The sequence below is a fragment of the Microtus oregoni genome, unplaced genomic scaffold, assembly GCF_018167655.1.
Source record: "Microtus oregoni isolate MIOR12 unplaced genomic scaffold, Mior012 000014F_ref0000157, whole genome shotgun sequence".
Taxonomy (NCBI): domain Eukaryota; kingdom Metazoa; phylum Chordata; class Mammalia; order Rodentia; family Cricetidae; genus Microtus; species Microtus oregoni.
In genome coordinates, this window is record NW_024543073.1 from 39185145 (window position 1) to 39208149 (window position 23005).

Consider the following 23005-nt stretch of genomic DNA (forward strand, 5'->3'; position numbering starts at 1 on the left):
ACCTCATATGTAAAAGAAACACTATTAAAGCTTATATCACACATTAAACCCCATACACTAATAGTAGGAGACTTCAACACCCCACTCTCACCACTGGACAGGTCTGCCAGACAGAAACTTAAAAGAGAAATAAGGGAACTAACAGATGTTATGACTCAAATGGGCTTAACAGACATCTATGGAACATTCCATCCAAACATAAAAGAATATGCCTTACTCTCAGCACCTCATAGAACCTTCTCAAAAATTGATCACATACTTGGTAATAAAGCAAACATCAACAGGCACAAAAATTTAGAATAACCCTATGCATGTTATTGGATCACCATGGCTCAAAATTAGACAGCAACACTAATTTCAGAAAGCCCACAAACACATGGAAATTAAACAATGCTCACATTACTCACCAATGTGTCAAGGAAGAAATATAGGAAGAAATTAAGGACTTCATAAAATTCAATGAAAATGACCACACATCATACCCAAATTTATGGAACACAATGAGAGCAGTGTTCAAAGGAAAATTCATAACACTAAATTCCTACATAAAAAAAACTGAAAAAATCTCAAACTAATGAGTTAACAGAAAACCTAAAAAGTCTAGAACAAAAATAAGCAAACTCACCCAGGAGGACTAGATGGCAGGAAATAAACTGAGAGCTGAAATCAACAAAATAGAAACAAATAAAACAATACAAAGAATGAATGAGACAAAGTTTGTTCTTCAATAAAAATCAACAAAATTGACAAACCTTTATCCAAACTAATCAAAAGGCAGAGAGAGAATATCCAAATTAACAAATTAGAAATGAAAAGGGGTACATATCAAGAGACAGGGAGGAAATCCAGAGAATCATCAGATCATATTTTGAAAACCTATACTCCACAAAATTAGAAAACTTAAAGGAAATGGACAGTTTTCTGGATAAATATCACGTGCCAAAATTAAATCAAGACCAGATAAACAAATTAAATAGATCTATAATCACTAAGAAAATAGAAACATTCACCAAAAGTCTCCCAACCAAAAACAAGACAAAACAAAAAAACAAAACAAAACAAAGAAAACCCAGGGCCAGATGGTTTCAGTGCAGAATTCTACAACAATTTCAAAGAAGAATACTCCTCAAATTGTTCCACAAAATAGAAACAGAAGGAACATTGCTAAACTCTTTTTATGAGGCTACAATTACCCTGATACCCGAAGCACAGAAAGACATTACTAGGAAAGAGAATTACAGACCAATCTCACTCATGAACACTGATGCAAAAACACTCAAAAATATTGGCAAACTGAATCCAAAAACACATCAGGAAAACCATCCACCATGACCAAGTAGAATTCATCCCAGAGATGCAGGGATGGTTCAACATATGAAAATCTTTCAATGTAATCCACCATATAAACAAACTAAAAAAAAAAACAAAACATGATAATCTCATTAGATGCTGAAAAAGCCTTTAACAAAATATAAGATCCCTTCATGATAAATGTCTTGGTGAGAGCAGGGATACAAAGAACATACCTAAACATAATAAAGGAAATATACAGCAAGCCAACAGCCAACATCAAGGTAAATGGAGATAAACTCAAAGTGATCCCACTGAAATCAGGAACAAGACAAAGTTGTACACACTCTCCAACCTATTCAATATAGTACTTGAGGTTCTAGATACAGCAATAAGACAAAAAAAAAAAGAGATCAAGGTGGTACAATTTGAAAAGCAGTCAAACTATCACTATTTGCTGATGATATGACAGTTTACATAAGTGATCCCCAAAATTCTACAAATGAACTTCTACAATTCATAAATACCTTCAGTAATGTAGCAGGATACAAGATTAACTCAAAAAAATCAGTATCCCTCCTTTACACAGATGATAAATGGGCTGAGAAAGAAATCAAAGAAACATCACCTTTTGCAACAGCCACAAATAACTTAAAACAAATAATCTTGGATTAACTCTAACCAAACAAATGGAAGACCTGTATGACAAGAACTTTAAGTCTTTGAAGAAATTGAAGAACACACCAGAAAGTGGAAAGATCTCCCATGCTCTTGGGTAGATAGAATTAACATAGTAAAAATATCAGTTTTACCAAAAGCAATCTACAGATTCAATGAAATGCCCATCAAAATCCCAGAAATTTCTTAATATAACTTGAAAGATCAACACAAAAGCAAAAAACCCAGGATAGCCAAAACAATCCTGTACAATAAAGGAACTTCTGGAGGCATTCCTATCCCTAACTTCAAACTCTACTACAGAACTATTACTGAAAACAGCCTGGTATTGGCATAAAAACAGACAGGAGGACCAATGGAACCAAACTGAAAATGCAAGTATCGATCCACACACTTACAAACACCTGATTTTTTACAAAGAAGCAAATAATAAAATGGAAAAAAGAAAGAATATTAAACAAATGGTGCTGGCAAAGCTGGATATCAACATGCAGAAGAATGAAAATAGATTCATATCTATCACAATGTACAAAATTCAAGTTCAGTGGATCAAAGACCTCAATATAAAACCAACCACACTGATAATCATAGAAGAGAAAGTTGGATGTAGCTTGAACGCTTGGCACAGGAGACAACTTTCTATCTATAACTCCATTAACACAGACACTGTGAGAAACAATTAATAAATGGGACTTCCTGAATCTGAGAAGCTTCTGTAAAGCAAAGGACATGGTCAACAAGACAAAATGGCAGCCTACAGAATGGGAAAAGATCTTCACTAACCCCACATCGGACAGAGGGTTGATCTTCAAAATATACAAAGAACTCAAGAAATTTTTCATCAAAAGAACAAATAATCCAATTTAAAAATGGGGTATAAATTCAAACAGTCCTCTCAACAAATGAATCTAAAATGGCTGAAAGACACTTAAGGAAATGCTCAACATTCTTAGCTATCAAATGCAAATCAAAATAATTCTGAGATTCCATCTTACACCTGTAAGAATGGCCAAGATCAAAAACACTGATGACAACTTATGCTGGAGAGGATGTGGGCTAACGGGAACACTTCCTTCATTGTTGGTGGGAATGCAAACTGGTACAGCTGCTTTGAATATCAATATGGCGATTTCTCAGAAAATTAGGAAACAATCTACCTCAAGACCCAGCAATATCACTTTTGAGTATATACCCAAAGGATGCTTAATCATACCTCAAGGAAATGTGTTTAACTATGTTCACAGCAGCATTATTTATCATGGCCAGAACCTGAAAACAACCTCGACTGAAGAATGGATAAGGAAAATGTGGTACATTTACACAATGGAGTACTACACAGCAGAAAAAAATGACATCTTAAAATTTGCAGGTGAGTGGATGGCGCTAGAAAATATCATATTGAGTGAGGTAACTCAGACACAGAAAAACAAATATAATATGTACTTACTCATAAGCGGCTTTTAGACATAAAGCAAAGAGAAACCAGCCTACAATTCACAATTCCAGAGAACCTAGACAACAAAGAAAATTCTAAAAGAGACAGACATGGATCTAATCTACATGGGAAGCAGAAAATGATAAGACCTCCTGAGTAAATTGGGAGAATGGGGATTATGGGAGAGGGTAGATGGGGTGGGGGGATAAAGGGAAGGGTACAGAGAACAATATATAGCTCAATAAAAAATTAATAAAAGGACTTGGGGAGGTGATGCCTTTTGAATGCTCATTATCAATCCATCACTGTCATCTCTAGAAACCAAGTATTTGAACAGTAACAGCTGCTTTCAGAAATAAACTACAACTTGATGCAGCCTGCATTACCTGACAAGCTGAAATGCGTTGTTGATGAGACTTGCCCGGTCATTACTGCTGATTGCTGTATGTGCTTCTTTTAAAAGGCCACTCAAAGAATCCCATCCATCATCCTCATAATGCACAATGTAATAGCCATTCATTCCCACATTAAATTTGATCCACTCCACTGCTTCTGGGAGGATGAGAACATCTAGAGAAAATAGGATAAATCTCAGAACCATTTACTCCCTAGATGGATAGACGTTTTTGAATCTGAGGTTATACAATGAAACTGGGGAAAACCCCAAGACTAAACAAATATCTTCTAGAAACTACAAAACAGCCATCCAAGTAGACAAATGCCAAAGGTAGCATTGGACACAGATTCTATGAGGTTTACAGAAATGATGCGATCACATTTATGACCAACATATATTTCCCACTATTGTTAACAAAGCAATGAGGATTTTTATTGCTAATCTATTCTCTTTAGTGTCATAGCACTAGATTGTTTGAATTTATGTCATTATATTTCCTTTTTAAAAATCCAATCCCTGTGAATTTTTGTAAGTGAGGGCGTGTGTGCATGTATATATATCAGGGCTGAACATTGTCTGTTCCTCAGATTCTGTACATTTTTGTCAGGAAAAGACATGCAATAGGAACACTCACTGGCCTTCCTTCCCAGCACTGAAGTCACAATCATGACGGCAACACTCACCTTCTTTGGTATTGTAACTGTTGGAGATCAGACTCAAGTCCTCACATTATAAGATAAGCACTCTACCAATGGAGCCATCTTCCAAATCCAGCAAGAATTCTCAATCGATTCCCTTTTCTTTTAACCAAAATCAACACCGAAAGAAGCTCGGTAGCTAGTTTCTATTACTTCTATACTTCTTACTTGAATTATACTAATTATTTCCATGTCAAATTACCTGTCTTTGTCTTTAGCAAAAACCTCTGGACTGTGTCTGATCGACTCGTAATAAATGTCAGGGGAACGTGCCACAGGTACCTAAAAGAAAGCAAGTACAAGTATGCATTGTTCATTGTCTTTACTCACCCAACAAGCAGCTTTTAGTACCTCTTCCTATCACATGCCAGGCTAGATTAAAACAGAGTGGTATAAGAACATTATGCCAAGACCTGACATCATGCTTAGGCTACCTTCCAGCTCAGCTACTATTCCTCCTCCTCAGACTCTAATGTAGAAAGAGAAAAGCGAGCTCAAGTAATTAATGACTAACCTTAAATAATGATTACTAGTAATGGCACAAATTGGTACCATGTCCCTCCTCCTTAATCATGTACCAAAAAGACCTATGTCACTCCTCTTCTGGAGTTTCTCAAAAAAAAACCTAAATCTGATCAAGAAGAAAGAAAATATAAGTCAAGAATTCCAGTAAAGTAGTGTCCTAAACTAAAAAAACAAAAAACAAATCCCACACACTCCATCACTTGGTCATAAAAAAGGAATGAAACACAGATATAACATGGGTGAGTCTTGAAAACATTCCGCTGGGGGAAAGAAAGACACCAGCTACACTGGAATACATGTTGTGTGGCTCTACCATAAGGAATGCCAGAACAGGCAAATTCGCTGAAACAGAAGTACATTAGGGGCTGCCAGGGCCTGAGTCCACGGTGGAATGAAGAATGGATGCTGATGGCTGGGTGGAGATGAACTAAAAATGTTAAAATAAATTGTACAGTGGTGGAAGTTACACAGTTCCGTGAATACACTATAAATCACACACTTAAAGGGTATGCAATCTATGAACTGGATTTCAATAAAGCACTGGTTTGAAAAGCCAAAAAAAAAAAAAAAGAAAGAAAGAAAAGCTGAATATGTCAAGGGACACATGTGGGAGAATTGCTGCACAAAAAAGAAAAACCCAAACTGTGTGGTGATGAAATATGAAATGTACTAAATTTTGGAGTAAAATTTTTCTATTTTGTTATAAAAACATTTTAAGACAATATGAGAAATTGGATTGGCTTTATGAATTAAATTTTGATTTTGTATAGGATTGTTTACTAATTTTGAAAATTGTGTGATGATTACATAAGTAAATGTTTTTATTTTCTTGAAAATACAACTTCTCTGTATATCTTTGTTTATATATAATATATGTAATAAGTTATATACACTATTGCATTCATATTGCGTACACACATATAGGCTATATATTATGTAATGCTTTATTTTTATATGTACATAGAGAATCATAAATCAAGTATGATAAAATTAACACATATTTGTGCAAAGCATATGTAAAAATTCTTTTCAATACTTTTGTAATGTTCTGAGTGAAATTAGTTTAAGATACAGCAAATATTTTACAAGTTACAACATATCATTTCTAATAATACTCTTGTAGGGTATGAGTTAAGGGCTTCAAGGGTATAACTCAGACTTCTAAAGAAGAGAATTGAGTGTCTCTTAGTTGGTTTTGTCAACTCCAACCAATGCCAGACACTTCTTTTTTTTTTTTTTTTTTTTTTTGATTTTTCCGGACAGGGTTTCTCTGTGGCTTTGGAGCCTGTCCTGGAACTAGCACTGTAGACCAGGCTGGTCTCGGACTCACAGAGGTCTGCCTGCCTCTGCCTCCCAGGTGCTGGGATTAAAGGTGTGCACCACCATCACCAGGCTAATGCCAGACACTTCTATGACTTAGCAGCAGCTGCTAACTTAGATCAGAGCTGACTTCAGGACAACAACTAGAAATTATATCCTATTAAACTACAAAACAGATAGCCAGGTTTACAGAGATTCAAAACTCAAAACCTCTTTAATACTTTTGAGAAAGTTGGGGTATAGGTCAACTGAGTGGAACACACAGATTCAGCTAAAACTCTTTAATACTTTTGAGAAAGTTGGGGTATAGGTCAACTGAGTGGAACACACAGATTCAGCTAAAACATTCTATGAACAGAATTTCAAAAGAATGATTCTTTCCCACCAAAAAGGAGTTATCCACTGTGAACATTACCCAGTCTCTTGGATGCTTTCTGAACCCTTCATATAGTGTTCTTGTTTCATGTGCACATTGCGCCCTCTTACAGTGATGGTTATCAGGGGAAAGCCCTTCTGCAGTGTCCATGTGTTCATCATGGTTTTCACATCTATGCCCTCCTGATGCCAGTGCTGGTTATAAGACAAAAATGGGGGGGAAATTCATCATCTGAGATCTGTGCTCCCACACTCACTACCCACTGCCAGTCTCCCCTGTTCTTCAGTTTCCTACCCTGGCTGCCCTCCCCTCCTGTTCCCACCACTGAGCCATGACTGCCTGCCTTTCTATCATGTCCTCTAAACCTATGTGTCTTGACAGGTAGGTAGTACAGTTGGCCCTGTTTGGCACAGCTAATGGCCAGGCATATTCGACAAACACAAAGCTGGCATGTGAGCAACAGAATGAGAGAAACAGAAAGGCGGGGTGTTGGGGGAGGACAGCAAGGTTTCAACACCAACATGACTATGCTGGCTCTCAGAAAACTGAGGTAGAAAAACTGGTCAGGGAATGGGTTGTGCTTTTAAAGTGACAGCTCTGAGATGGCTTGCACTTGACCAGCAGTTGGAAATACAGAAGATGTGTTCCTTGGCACTAGAAAAGCTTTTTAAAAAGACAAAAGATAAAATATTTTACTGCATAAATGATTAATAAAGCTATCCCTGCAAGGAAATAAAAATATGGTAAATAAAATTTGGTTGAATTTCTAGTCATCCATAGTTGTCTATGAAAATATCCCCTAAATTCAGATTGAACAGGGTGAGATCATTTTGTGTCTCGGCTGGTATGATTCTTGATAGCTGAACAGTTGAAAACATGAGTCAAAATGGAATTCAGTCCCTACTCTACAAGTTACCACCATGTGCTCTTAGATATCACATTCACATTACCACATTTAAAGACCTGGATAGTAATAGCAGTTGGTTCAAGGATCTGTTGAGAGGAGTAAAGATGACATGCTAATTGTTCAGCATGTGCCTGATGTGCAGTAAATATCTAAGAGCTTTCTCTGCCATTGTGTGATTTTTTTTTTCATATGTAGTGGTCTGGAAATGACTGACATCTTCTTTACTGATAGAATTTAGTCCTAGCCCACCACTGTTTTAGGGAAAGTAGACTGAAAGGAATGAATGTCTGTGAGAAGTTGTCACCAGGGTTGTGACACGCTCTTACATAGACAATTCTTAGGAAAATCTATAAAAAGGCTGTTAGCTGGTTTAGTTGGAATGCTTTAATTTGAATTGAATCAAAGTGACTTAACTGAGAACCTCAAAAAGGTTGGCACAGAGGTACTGCTCAAAGAATATGAAGTAGAATGTGCATGGGTGGGTGGGTACAGATGGAGACTTACTGAGGTTGATGATGAGTGTTTGCTTCTAGAGCAAAAGCCATCCATTGTTTGGGTACCATCTGTGTGACAAATCTGAAACCAAAAATAAAATAACACCCTCATTTCTGTGGAAATCACTTTGACTCTTTGTGAAGGAGTACCATAATAGAGGAAAGCAACAACAGAAGAGAGGTCTCTAGCACTACTCACACTCGCCATGCTATTCCAAAGGTCCTCGTTTTTCGTGTTTTTATAACTATACTTTTGGAGATACTGCACAATTCCTCTTTTAAATGTATCTGCACTCAGATAATCTCTTAGCATATTCAAAATACAAGCCCCCTGAAAAGATAAGACAAATAATCATTAGGTATAGTTTGTACATTTCAACGCAGCTGCATTATTTTTTTCCAAATTTTCAACCATAGAAAGAGTAAAATATTGACCAGAATCTAAGCTTTAGGATTATGGACCAATCTACAGGTTCAACCTGAAAGACTCAAGTCAGCTAGTATCGTTAGGAGTCCCTGATGGAGAGAAAGCTATTGCACACCTGAACTATAACCCTTCTGTCCAACCACTAATGAACACGGTCCAAACAGTCCTCTACAGTCTGCTTTTACCTTTTCATAAGAAACATCATCAAACATTTCCCGAATCTGTTCAGGGTTCTCCACAGGTGTGGACACAGGGTGCGAGGAATTGAATGCATCGACTTCCATTGCACTGAAACACTTGCCAAAGAAATGTTCTTCCTATCGATAAAAAGAATAAAAAGGAAGAGGGGAAAGTATCATCCCTAAGCTACATTTAGATAAAAAAGAATGAACGGAAGAAGGCTTGATCTATGGTAACAGAACTAGAATTTCAATTTCTGTGTCAACTGATTTCATATTTCTAGAATTAATACTTTGCTAAGCTTTTTAAAGAGCATCCAAGCACCTAAACACTGGTTGTAAGTAATTTATATTTTATTTATTTGGGGTATTTACCACTTTAGAATAAAGTTAATCTCATGTTAACCTAAAAACAAGACCATTCCACTTACAGCCAAAAACAAAAAACAGAAAAGCAAAATGTATAGTTATTCCATCAAAGCATATATATTTAACTTTAGGACCATGTAGTGAAAAACAGTAAATTAAAAACAAATTCCAACCTCAGCTTATTTTCTTGGAACATTCAGCCAACTGTGTATCCATATCATTTTTATTATTAAAGGTTATGTAGAAATGGGATACACTTAAGATGCATGGCACTATAACATAATATGTACCTATAATTATAACTATTTATAAACAGATTATGGGTACAGATATGTGAAAAAGGGAAATAAAAACTACCCATCAATGAAAATTATACTAAATATTAAATTTTATAGAAAGTGAATTTATTTTTGTTTGCTATTTATGATTTTATTGTGGTTAACACATGGTATTTGAATATACTTCTGAGTTCTAAAACATTAAATCTGTGAGCTACAATTCTAGGTTGATAATGTAATGTATGTTTACTTCAGCCATAATTCATGCAATCTGTCAATTTAAATTCTGTACAGAATAACAGTAATATGCACCTAATATTTAAATAGCAATGAGCAAGCTGAAAGTTGGGAAATGTCACAGAACACTCAGCCTATTATTAGGTCTATTTCATTAATGTTAAAGGAAAATAATACAATTTAATACTTTATTTATATTGAAAGTTCATTTAGCATTTTCAAACATGATTCATCTCTAAACTTTCAATGAAGTTATCATTTCTATAAATTATATATTCAAAAATTTATTTTTGCAAAAACAATAAAAAATAGATTAGCCTAAAATATAAAAGCATAAACAACAACCACGTACAACTTTTAGTTCAGGATGGGTCACAGTGACAGACACAAACTCCATAAACTTGGCAAATCCTTCATTGAGCCAAAGGTCATTCCACCATTCCATGGTGACCAGATTCCCGAACCACTGAAACAAAAGCAACTCTGCTTATTTTCAAATTTATAGAGAAACTGTATTATCTGCTATGTATTATGGCAGAAATAGACGCAATAAACTTAGAAACACGCAACATGACCATCAGCTTATAAATGCAAACATATTTATTAACTATTTTATCAGAGTAAAAAGAACTTTTCAACATTCATTAAAATCATGAAACTTAATGCTGTAAGGAAATAGCTCTTCTATGAAATGACAAGGTATACATGATAACTATATGAGTAGCTTTATTTGTCCCAAAAAGAGACATGAACATTAAACCACACTAAGAATAATTCCTGAGAGTGTGGCTGCTAGATTTTGTATTCTTCAGTGAAGGATCTACCCATATGCCTGTGGGCAGCACTAATTATATTTAATTATTATCAAAAAATAACAACAAAAAACTAAAGAAGACATGAAGTTGGGAGATGGATGTTTTGCTAGGAGGACCTAGAAAGAATTGGATGGGGACAGAAATAGATAAGATCCTATGTTATTGTATACACTTATGGAATCCCAAAAGGGGGGGGGGGGAGATGTGTGACTAAGTGTTCTTACCTGGTGAGCCAGTTCATGGGAGACAGTCATTGTGATGCCAAGCTTACTGGATGCAGATGACTTTTCCTTATCATACAAAAGAGAGGATTCTCTGTATGTGGTCAGACCCCAGTTCTCCATAGCACCAGACTGAAAGTCAGGAATTGCAGCAAGATCTTGGGCAGGAAGAAATACAGCTCATTATGAATTTCACAGAAACATACTCTCCAAAACATACAAAATAAACATGAAAATGAATGGATGTTAGGATAAAATGAAAAGCTAAGCTATGCATCCAGAATTAGGGAGTTCCAGAGGAAAGAAGCTTTCCTTGTGGAGAAAGAAAGGTTCCATGACTATCATGTTGCTACCCAAATGACTCAGACTTAGACTAGAACCTCTCAGGACATCCATCCGATTCTCTCCACCACCCCTCCCCACACACTTTATTTGATAGTGAGATTGAACCAAGGTCCCTGTGCGTGCTACACATGTGCTCTACCCTGAGATATATGCCCATGCCTCTCTTTACTTTTTATTTTGAGACAGATCTCACTCCATTTCTTAGTCTGGCCTTGAACTCACAATCCTCTTGCCTCAGCCTCCTGAGTTCCTGGGAATACAGCCTGAGTAACCACTCTTGGCTCTATCTCTAATATTTAGACCATGAGTTTGGAAACTGAACAACTGAAAAGAATTACCTTCATAATCCATTGTATTTTGGATACCTACAGCCACATATCTAAAAACTCAATACCCAATAGCTTTGAAGGTTCATAGTAAATCTGCATTTTCTTATTCTTATGCTAGGCAAATGTACTCATTCAGAAAAGTTTATTGAGTTGCTTTCTATTCTCCTGTCAAGTATGTACTGATAATGACAAAAAAAAAAAAAAAACCAGCCTCTGTACTCTTCTGTCTCCTCTATAACACCTGAATGCAAAGCCATCCTCAGGCCACATTGTCAGGAACTGTACATTGATGTACAGTGATTTATCATTAGTAGTTTATCGTATAAATCAGAGGTGAGGGGATTCTCGGAAGGATAAACCTGTTGTTTAAACTTTGCTGGGAACTTCATTATGTGAAGAGCATTGTGGAGAATGATGGGGATGCAGAAGTAATAATAATATGGTCTATGTTGGGGACCATCAAATACAACGCGGAAATGTCTGTAATATGCTACCTTGCTTGGGTAAAGGATATGGAATGCTGAAATAATCCTCATAAAATTCTAGAAGAGTCACTGCAGCATCCAGAGCATAATCTGCTTGATTTATCTTGTCTGGCACAGCATACACAGAGACCTAAAGAGGAAGGCACAGGAGAGTATTCAAATAACATAGTGGCTTCACCACACAGCTGGGAAGAAGAATGACTTTAATGATTCTTACTACAGAATATGGATGTTAATGTTATAGAAGACATTTGGGAATTCCATTATTTTAATTCTGTCTGCTCCTAATCAACTTTATTTCCAAAAACAACTACAAAAAGCTACAAATATAGGTTTAAAGCAGTTTCCTGAAATGTTTTCATAGTATGACAATACATATGACTTAGAAAGCAGGATGTCAACTGGACCAGGCAGTGGTGGTGCACACCTTTAATCCCAGCACTCAGGTGACAGAAGCAGGTGAATCTCTACTAGTTCAAGGTCAGCCTGTTCTTCACGAGCTAGTTCTAGGACAGGCTCCAAAGCTACAAAGAAACCCTGTCTTGAGAAAAAAAAACTGAACCCTAGGAAGTCATCAGGGCCTTTCCTCTGTGGATCATAGCCCAACACAGATGGAAGTAATCGGGGCAGCACAGACAGCCTTTCCTCTGGGGATCCTAGTCCAACACAGATGGACTGGAGCTCTTGTTCTCATGGCACTGAGAGACTCCAGGGACAAAGGATAAAATCCAGGTCCTGGCCAAGGTAAGAATAGCAGAAGATACCAACCCTCCATAAAACCACATTCCAAAAGCTACTTTCTCCGTGTATGGATAAACTAAAAATAAGTTGCAATTCTCTCAACAAAACTGCAAGTAAACAAAAAAAGGCAGGGAGAAGGAAAGGAGGGAAGGAGGAAAGGAAGGAAGGAGAAAAGGAAGGAAGGAGGAGAGGAAAGGGTTTGCTATATTGGTATTACACAAAGGAGAATGGGAAAGTCTTAAAGAAATTGTAGTTTAAAATGAATCTTTTTTTTTAAAGATTTATTTATTAAGCATACAATGTACTGCTGGCAAGGTGGTTGTCAGTCACCATGTGGTTGCTGGGAATTGAACTCAGGACCTCTGGAAGAGCAGCCAGTGCTCTTACTCTCTGAGCCATCTCTCCAGCCCTAAAATGAATCTTTATAGTACTTAAGAGCTGAAACTTCAGTAACTGGATAACCTAAAATCTTGAAGCTAAGACTATCGTTTAAAGTGATCTTTGGATTGGAAGAACTCTGTCACCTGGCAGGAGTGAAGACATGTTTTCTAGAAGAGTCCACTTTTGACTGAGGAATAGCCCATAATAAGTGCAAAAAACAAGATACCATGAACAAGAGCCTGCAGAAACAAGATGGACAAAAATGACAGATATGACGATGGCCATGGCCAGGATGTATATATAATATGTATACTTAATGTGTTCCAAGGAAGAGAAGGAAGAGAAAAAATGTAAGCATTACAAAAACCATGCACAATAGATTCATAAAAAACCTGCAAAGCAATGGGCAGGTTAGAATATTCTTTTCACTTAAGGCACTAATCCTCCTTTCAAATATCCACAGCACTAGAAGAACAAATAGTAACTCAGAGTGGCCCAGCTACTCCGACCTCATCACAAACGCAGGAAGTAACTTCAGCTCTCATTTAAGATGTTTCCTTTCTAGACCATGTGACAGCATTATGAAGGTAAAAGTGCTGAGCCCAGATGAAAATGATGCGTGAAGCATCTAATATCCAGCATTCTAATATCCTCTGATATAAAATGCTCTTCCAAAAGACTCCTTCTACTCCAAACCAGCAAGCATCTTTATCTTCTCTCCTCCCCACAACCAGTACCATTTGTTCAATGCTGTGGACACTTATAACCAGAAGCAAGCTTAGAAACCTCTGCTAGTTGTACTACAACTTATTTATTCTTTGTTTGTTTGCTTGTTTTTTTGTTTTGAGATAGGATCTCACTCTGTAGATCTAGCTGGCCTGGAACTCATTATGTAGACCAGACTGGCCTTGAACTGGTCAGAGATCTAACCATCTCTGTCATGATGCCTGGACAACTTATACATTTAAAAGAAACATGGTCTACATTCCACAAGGAAAATAGTCAAGGTCAGAGAGCCAATTAGCGCAGATTCAGATAACTCATGACTTACACACGCCGTGGGCATTCTACGTTTTTATTATTAGGACATTGCTATCAGGTAAGCTTTTGTGACAATAGAATCATTAACTATTCTGTTTTTCCTAAGGCTGAGGGATTCTCAGGAAGCAGGAGCAACAGCACAGGTTGATCATCTTGTGAGGCATGCTCACCTTGACTCCACTCTTAGTCATCTTGCTCACAGACTTAAAATCGGAAATAATGAAGGCCACCAAGTAGGTGCTCATCTTCACGGTGATGTCAAAGTGATCTTCTATGAGTCCTTCAGCAATGTTCACAGATTTCACCTATTATCAGAGTAAATAACCACATAATCTAATCACTCAACACACTGGCACACATTATAAAGAGAAATTTCCCAAACAGACATATTGAAAGGAATAGCATGGTATTTCTTTAATTACTTTGAAATCTGACAAGAATTTAGATGTCAAGGTCAGACTATTTGATTCAATTTCTTTTTTATTTGGATATAAGTATACTCTATACTGGGCAAATACATACATAACCATTTGCTACCTAAAAAGAACTTCTGATTTTTTTATTAGTTGAAAGTGCCCTATGACTTTTCCTAATATGAAAATTCTCTTCCAATCTCAGTCTTGTTTTATTGAAATAGGTTTTAAGTACAACCAGGGTGCTTGCCTTGAAGAACAGTTGCATGTTGGTGGGAACATTCTAAGAGGCATGGTCTCAGAGAGAAAGCCTAATACTTCAGCACAATAAGTTTTGAGGTGAGAACTTAGAGAAAGAATCAGCCTGGGGAAGAGCATGTGGCCAGACACTTTCCTACAATCCATCCCATACCTGCCCATTTTTGTGCCTTCATCCTTTCCCACCAGTCACTAAGTATTGTACTTGCTGGTCACCTTCTGGTCATTTCAACCAGTCGTGCTGAACAAGTTAGCTTTACTCCTCAAGAATCTCAAGATACTCTTTCTGTTTAAACGGCTTCTACATATGCACAGTCAAAATTTCCATCTTTGATGTGCTAATTAATAACAAAGGAACTTAATTGTACTAATCTAAATTAAGGATGTGCTTAAGTCCCTGCCAGCTGCCTAACTTTCAATGTTCTCATGGTATAAAGAATTGGACCTTCCATTCCCTCAAAATACCCATTGTTCTTCCTCTCAGCTCCTTATCTGTGTGGGACACTGGGCCATTCCAGTTAGATTATTTCAGTGGGAAACTTTCCTGCTCCAGGAGCAAGATGGCACTAGGGGCTTTCCTGTGCTCACAAGGCAGATCCTGGATACCCCATGGATTATGATGCCGTTACCGTTGTGGTATTTCTAGAGCTCCCTGCCTTCCATCTGGAAGCCTATGATTTTTTTCCACAAATTTCTTGGTGTTCTTTTATTTTCCTAGAGATGGGACACTCTCATTTGAGAATACACTACTGTACTACAGAACAACAGCATGACATTGCGTGTCTATCTCAAATTTATTCCAAGAAGGCAGTCTAATTATTTGTTTATTTATATACAAAAGTGGGAACAGGAAAAGAGCTAAATAGTAATAGTCTTCAAAGGACATAGAATTCTAGGATGGGCAGAGTTTTGCTTGATAACAGGATCTTTCAGGTGTTCAAAAGTAGGTACAGAGTTGTAATGTTGATGTGCTTATTTTGGGGTTCTGTGTCCCTTTGTCGCAGTCACCATAATGAAGTCAGACACTCTTTAGAATCCTAGACAGATTATTCTACCCTGGGTCTCACTTAATGCCAATCAACTGCAAACCACAACAAAACCATGTGTTTCCCAGTGAAAATGATCACCACTGCAGCTGTGCTGGACTCAGTGGCCATAATCATGAGACAAGGGAGGTAGGTGATTGGTTTTATTCCTTTGGTATGGACATCTTCCTTCCACTTTAAAAAATCTGAGTGAGTGCTAGCCACACCTGCCTTGAAACTAGAGAAATGACTTCTCATAAGGGAGTTAAGGCATCTATTACTATTCAGCTATGACATTACAGGCTCTGAAAAGACTACTGTTCCTTTGGATGTTTATCCAATGTCACACATACAATTATCTGCTGTATAGTTAATGTAATCAGAGATTAAATGGAAATTATTATTACTTTATTTATTTTTGAGATTTTAATATAATCACATAATTTCCCCTTCCCTTTCCTCCCTCCATGCCCTTACATACACTCCTCCATTCTCTTTCAAATGCATGGCTGCTTTTTTCATTCATCATAGTTATATGAATCTATGTGTATATTCCTACATATACCCTGATATAAGTCTGTTAATGCTATTTGTATGTATCTTTTCAGCTTCTTTATTTAGTGTCATGTATTTAGGTTTGGTTATTTGGTTTTGGATAACCAACTGGTGTGCTCTTCCCTTGGGGATTATTTCTCCCAGACTCAGCATTCCTTGGCTGTCTGTAATTCTTTGTGTGGGGTTGAAGCCCCTCATGAGCTCTCCCTGTTCACATTGCCATGTATAATGTTGTCCTTGCTCAGCTCATGTTCAGGCAGTTAGGTCAGGGGAAATTATGGGGGTGAAAGCACTTGTGAAGGAAACTATGTGTTAAACCTGGTATGAACTCCTGACAATTCCCTCCATGTGTGTAAATTGTGCTGAGAACCTGAATTTTTAAGGGACATTGTTTTCCTTGGTTATCAACAAAATGTGGCTTGAAACAAAAACATTTGTTGGAAGTGAAGTGAAAAGTTATTAAATATAACTGTCAGGAAATAAAAAAGATAAATGAAATGTTGGTGTATTGGACATCACAGAGAAGGGCAATTTTCCCAGGAGCAGATGCTGTTCACACTCACCAAGGGCATATTGGAGATGGCCAAGTGCTTTGGTTCCCTCCTAATCTTGATGGAGAAACTTGCTTTGAGTGCAGGCTCATCAAAGCAGGGAAACGCCATTCTAGCAGCTGTGGGCTCAAACTGTGTTGATGCAAGTATTCTACAACCACAAGAAGTGAAATGAAATCAGGGTTGTGCACCAAAGTCTCCAGAGTAGGTATTTGCATCTTAATTCCTAGAGTTAATTTAAGATCTTAGATTTGATTACTAAGTTTTTTTAAGACAGGTATTGCTCTGGCTTGCCTGGAATTTGCTATGGGTACCAGGCTGCCTCAAATTCACAGAGATCTACCTGCTGTGGGAGAATGCTTTTGCACACTGCAAAGATTTGTCACATGTATTGGTCTAATAAAATGCTGACTGGCCAGTAGCCAGGCAGGAAATATAGGCTGGGGGATCATGTGCCTTTCAAATCCTGAGAAATAGAGGCAATCCTTCACCTAATGAAGCTTTCAGACTGATTTGTGTTTTTCTCTATGTTCCCTTAAAAATCAAGAAAGCATGGAAGGTAGACAGGACAATCTTGTGTACCCTGTATAGCTAGCAAACTGTGGGGAGGTGGAAGGGGGATGGGAGGGTGTCTCTGCAGGTATCCAAACAGGGATAAGAATGAAAGCCTGGTGCAGATTGACTTTATCAACCTGGATCACACTTGGGAAGTTTAACAGGTCGTTTATTCCCAATGTATAATTTGGGGAAAAGTTTCCTGGTGTATTACAATCCCCATTGCACAAGGAGATGTTATAGGAGGCTGCCAGTTCATTTCCCTCCTATAACAAGGAAGAAAAATTACATTGAAACTCAACTCAGGGCACATGTCATTTCTTCCAAGAAGATAGTTTCTAGGGATACGCTACCTATACTAGTTTAAGGGCCTAAGGGTCTGGCCTGGTGTCCTCATACAGATAATGTAGAGATCATTTGAACTATTAGCCACCTCTGGTCCTGGTTGTGGAAGCTTGATATAGCCTGGCCCAACAGATGATACAGATCACCGGGCTGTTAACCACTTCCAAGTCTCAGCTTTCTGGACAGAACAGGCCTTTTCTCTTTCCCATTGGAAAGACAATCCTTTGTGCTTAACATTCCTGGTTTCTCTAGAGATCTGTGGGCACAAGGACCTTCCTGTTATGCTCCCAACAACAAATATCACTGTGTCCTGGCACCTACAGTTGTATTGATCCTGATAATTGTGTCTATATTCTGTTTCTGATGAGGGTATCAAAAATCTTGTTGCTCCCAATAAATTTGCCATAATCTCAGTTTTGCTGTGGCCCATGACGAATTCCTTGGCTGGTCATACCAGGTAACCTTGGCCCAGAAGCACAGCTGCTTACATTTTCCAAATGTATACTTTCCTTAAAAGCAGAACTAAAGCATATGACCCGTGAATGCATGTTGGGGTCCTGACTTCCAGTATGTCTAAGTGTGACCATATTTGAAAATGGGGTCTTTGCAAATGAAATAAACCTAAGAAGAGGTTATTGAACTCAAGCAATATGACTGGTATTATAATTTGGAAATTAGAATTCTAGGTACACAGAGCACAGGAAGAATAAGAGCAGAGAGGAGCAGGAGACAACAAAGCAAGGAGAGATTTCAGCCAGAGTCAGAGGAAACACAGGCCTTGTTCTAGCCTCCAAGCCTGCGAGAAAAATAAAGACTAAGGAACCTAGTTTTTGGGAACTGTCCTAACAGGTCAACTAATACAAAGAATTAAATATATATTATAGTTCAGAAATCTAATTATATAAACGAATAGATATTCAGTTTGTTAGATCTGGAGAAATGAAAATAGAAGGGAAAAATAAGGTGAAAAAAGCAAAGAAGATTTAGTCATTTTTAACAGGTTAAAGACAAAAATATGACTGAACAGAATTCGGTTAGAAAGGAACAAACATCTAAATGATAGATTTAGTATGGGCACACTTGAAGCTGAAAATACTTCCTGTTACCTCATTTCTCCTTCCTGGGTTCTGTAGGTGCTTTTATAAAATCCATGGAAGCTCTCAGAAAGGTTCGCAGCATAGTTGATGATAACTGTGTACAGGGGTCCAGCAAGGAGTGGTTGGGAAGCCAGCAGTGCAACTTGCTCGTGGGCTGGGTACTCCAGGACTCTCAGTGGTTCTTCAGACAGCCTATCTTCAGCTCCTCTCTTGAGGGTAGCCTTAGAGATTCTCAGCTGGTGACTATGCATGATAATGACGCTGGTGGGCTGACTGGCTCTGATTTCTACCTCTGTTGTTCCCCAGAAGGTCAGAGTGCTAAGGTTTGCATGGATCATGAGATCATAATGAATTGGAATGATATGCTCAGGAAGTCTCATGTTATTCCAAGGGAATGGGGCCCCATTACTTGCTTTTGGAGATGCTGTATCACTGCTCTGACACCAAGAGAAAGATGGCACAGCTAAAAACGTCAACAGTAAGGAAAATAGAGAGGGCATGCTTGTAAGTGGCCATTTGAGGGGCAGAGACACCATCTCCTTGCTCAAATTACCTACAGGAACAATAAAAGAAAAATTTAGAGAAGCAAATTTAAAAGCCAGTAATATTAAAAGTTATGACAGCATGTCAAAATACATCAATCAATAATTAACAGACCAGAGGAATCTTCCAAAAGTTTGAGATATTAAAAATTGTCTCCCTTGTGCAACTGGGAGAACTCTTCGTTCTTCTTGTTTGCCTAAGCTAGCCTCACTGTGTGTCCATGGGTAGGCTGAAACTTGTTACATAAAGCAGGCTAGCCTTCCGAGTGCAGTGATCCTCCTGCCTCTGTCTCTGAATAATAGAACTGAAGCACAACTGGCTAGCAGAACTTTCAGACACACTATAAAGCATCATTTGACTCTATATTTTTAACTGTATTTTAGTTCAATTAAAGTAATAGAATAAAATAACAAAGTAATAGAACAAACTTTAATTTAAAAAAAAGAAGAAATATTAGAAGGTCTAGAGTCGCTCAATAAATGGACATTTGGGAATTAAACAGGTAAAGGCAGTCAGGCAAAGCCGCAGCAGAATATGATCAAAGCACCATCGCTCATTCAACCTCGGTGCAGTCCTGTAGTACTCTTCTGCCCTGGAGTCAGACTCCAGCTCTGCTGCAGCCATGGCTACAATGATGTCCCATAGACCCTATAACATGTCAGCAGCTTTGAGGTTGACTTGTCTGAATTGAAGTGAGGTGTCCACAATACCAAGCAGGGGAAAGAAACAGCAAGAAAATAAACAGTTCAGCTTCTGCAGTAGGAGACAGGCCTTGCATCCTAGCAATACTCACAACATAGGATGTGGGAGTGTTTTCATTACAATAATAACTTGGTATTGGTAAGAATAGAATGACATTTACAAAGCAAAAGAGTAAATCTAGCTGCAGTGACTGTATGGGTGATTGGTGTAATAAAAAACTGAATGGTCAATAGCTAGGCAGGAGGCAGAGGTGGGATTTTCTTGGACAGAAAGAAAGAGGAGGAATGGAGGAGCACAGGAGACAACAGGGGACATGTCAATTATATTTTAATAAAACACTGATTGGCCAGTAGCCAGGCTGGAAGTAGAGGCAGGACAACCAGACAGAAGTAGAGGTGGGTCAATGAGAACAGGATAATTCTGGGAAGAAGGAAGTCCTAGTCTGCAGTCATGACCCAGCTACAGAAGAAACAAGATGTGACTGCCTTGTCAAATAAGGTCCCTAGCTGTGTGGCTAACTCAAACAAGAATTATGAGCTAATGTAAGTTATAAAAATTAGTTAATGAGAAGCCTGAGCTAATGGGCTAATCAGTTTATAACTTAAAAAAAAGTTAAAATTTGAAAGTCAAGTGATAGAGAGCAATACTGCATCTATCTTCACATCTTCCACAGCACCTAAAGGACAACTTGCATATGAGAGGTGTTTCACTGTTAAAATCCCCTGGCTAATCCCCACCAATCTGAGATCATTTTCCAGTATGTTTAGATCTTTCCTTGAAAAGTAGCTGTTCTCATCTAGTGTAAGTGTTCATTTCAAAATAGCATTTCATAGTTCTGAATAAAATTCTAAGATTTGGCTTTATTAAACATTCTCTAAGAATAACACATGGGGAATAAGCTCCCTAAAACAATAATTTATTCAATACATGCAACTGCTTCTCTAACAATTAAAAGAGCAGAGGTCAAAGTGAAAATAAAAACTACTGAGCTCTGATGAAGCACCACCAGCATTTCACACTTGTCATCTTGATCTAGTAGTTTATAATCACACACACACACGTACACACACACATACACACACGTACACATACACATGTACACACACACACGTACACACACGTACACACACACATGTACACACACACGTACACACACACACGTACACACACACGTACACACACACGTACACACACACACATGTACACACACACGTACACACACACGTACACACACACGTACACACACACATACACACACACACACGTACACATAGGCAGAATGGCTTTTAGTCTTCCTTTCAGCACCGACTTATGACCTTGGTGAGGTTACTTTAGTTCTTGTTTCATTTTCTTTATCTGTAAAATGAGTAATACCTCCCTCACAAGGTTGCTGTAAATATCAAATATGCTTAAGTTTTTTCAATAATGGATAACACAAGTATTTATTAAGAGCCTATGTGTGATCTTTGTAATTTTAAGAACACTGTAAATTACTTTTCTTTTTCATATGATGAAAAATTGTTCATTGTTAACTTGTGGCAGGCTCTATCACCTAACTTTAACTCGAGTGCCATTACAGAAATCCTACTGAGCTGTCTGTGATGATTCTGACTTTCGTGCTCCTCAAGGAAGTTAACGGCAAGTGTTTGGATGATGTCCCGTTTGTATTAGGCCAACCAATGCAAAACAAAGAACAATCAGGAACACAGTTCTTCCTAACTTCCCCCAGTACAATCCAAACAGTAAAGTTAACAAGCACTGGAAACAGCTCATCACTGCTGGCAAATTATTTCAATGTGGATTTAAAAGCGTGTAAAAATACTAGAAATTTTCTATTAGGTCCACCTTAAAAAGCTTCTAATTCAAGATATATTTCCAAATCTGGGCAGGAAAGGGATGGAGATGGGAGCTGTGACAACTGTGGCCAATTTAAGATATTTTTAAATTGTTTCCCATATACGAAACCTACAGTAATTCTGGCATTCAAAAGAAAAACACAGTTTTCTTTCCAAACCTGAAAGAACTGTCATCAAAGCTTAAGAAAACTTTTGCTTTCTTGCTCCTTCCCTTCCTCTTATGAAATTACTCTGGCAGCATACCTTGTGAGTGAAGCGCCCAGGAAAAGCACTCACTCTGCTCAAACACAGCTTTGTTTCTATAAAGGTTAAGTAGGGACTCGGTGGTGGGGTTCGCAGCAGGAAGTACAGGAGTCCGAGGTAAGGAACTGGCCTTCAGGACGTGGCTAGCGCCCCTGAGCCCGTTCGCGGGAACACCCTCAAGGCGCCCTCCAAGGCCTGTACCCCAGGTCCACCCCGCCCTCCCTGGTCGCCATTAGGCCTTAGTTTAGGGGCTGCAGCAGCTGGCCAGCCTCCAGCTGCGAGGTGGAGCGTGGCCTGAGGCCGGCCAGCCTGACTGTGACTCGAGCTGGGGAGTGCTCGGTGTCTCCGAGCCTTCGCCTTCCCCAGGTCACCTGCCCGGGTCCGCCTGCCCTACGCGCGCTGAGAAGCGCGCTGCGGACCCCTGCTCGCGACACACCGCGCCAGTCCTGGTCCTGCCGACTGGAGCCTGGGTCCCTCCGATGAGAGCTATCCAGAGCCCTCCCGCAGCTGCCCGCAGCCCGGTACCCCGCCGGCCCCGCGCTACCCTCGGCCTGGCCAAGACGCCTCACCTTCACCTCGGCCGCCAACCTCGCTCTCCGACCGAAAGTGAAAGTGGAGCTGGGCAGTGGCAGCGAGGGCGCGTGGGGCCAAGGAACCGGCAGACTCGGGTTATCTCCGACCGAGGCGCTAAAGGAGGACGAGCTCAGGGTGCGTCCTGACCAGGGCTACCGCATCTCCGGGGCCCAAATTTAGGAACCCGGATTGGAAATGAATGCTTCAGGACTGGCAGAGCAATCGGCAGGGAGGCGCACCCCGCGGAACGCAGAGTGTTTTTTCCTGTGTGTCTTACGGTGTGTTTAGTTTGTGAACTTCAGTAGTGAAATTATCTCAGCA

At 38.7% G+C, this 23005-nt stretch overlaps 1 protein-coding gene across 1 annotated transcript in view; it reads right to left on the bottom strand.

Annotated features, from left to right (window-relative positions):
• The window catches only part of Erap1 (endoplasmic reticulum aminopeptidase 1), a 33950-nt gene extending 11201 nt beyond the window's left edge, over positions 1-22749 (bottom strand). Inside the window, exons 1-13 of the mRNA XM_041663346.1 lie at positions 22681-22749; positions 18777-19320; positions 16783-16921; positions 14139-14273; positions 11815-11935; positions 10650-10804; positions 9963-10076; positions 8733-8864; positions 8320-8451; positions 8131-8202; positions 6759-6913; positions 4701-4780; positions 3790-3973 (exon numbers count right to left, since the gene is read on the bottom strand). Coding sequence (XP_041519280.1) covers positions 3790-3973; positions 4701-4780; positions 6759-6913; positions 8131-8202; positions 8320-8451; positions 8733-8864; positions 9963-10076; positions 10650-10804; positions 11815-11935; positions 14139-14273; positions 16783-16921; positions 18777-19303 — 1946 coding nt within the window. The 5' untranslated portion in view covers positions 19304-19320; positions 22681-22749. The remainder of the gene's footprint in view (positions 1-3789; positions 3974-4700; positions 4781-6758; positions 6914-8130; positions 8203-8319; positions 8452-8732; positions 8865-9962; positions 10077-10649; positions 10805-11814; positions 11936-14138; positions 14274-16782; positions 16922-18776; positions 19321-22680) is intronic.
• Positions 22750-23005: the final 256 nt, after the last annotated feature.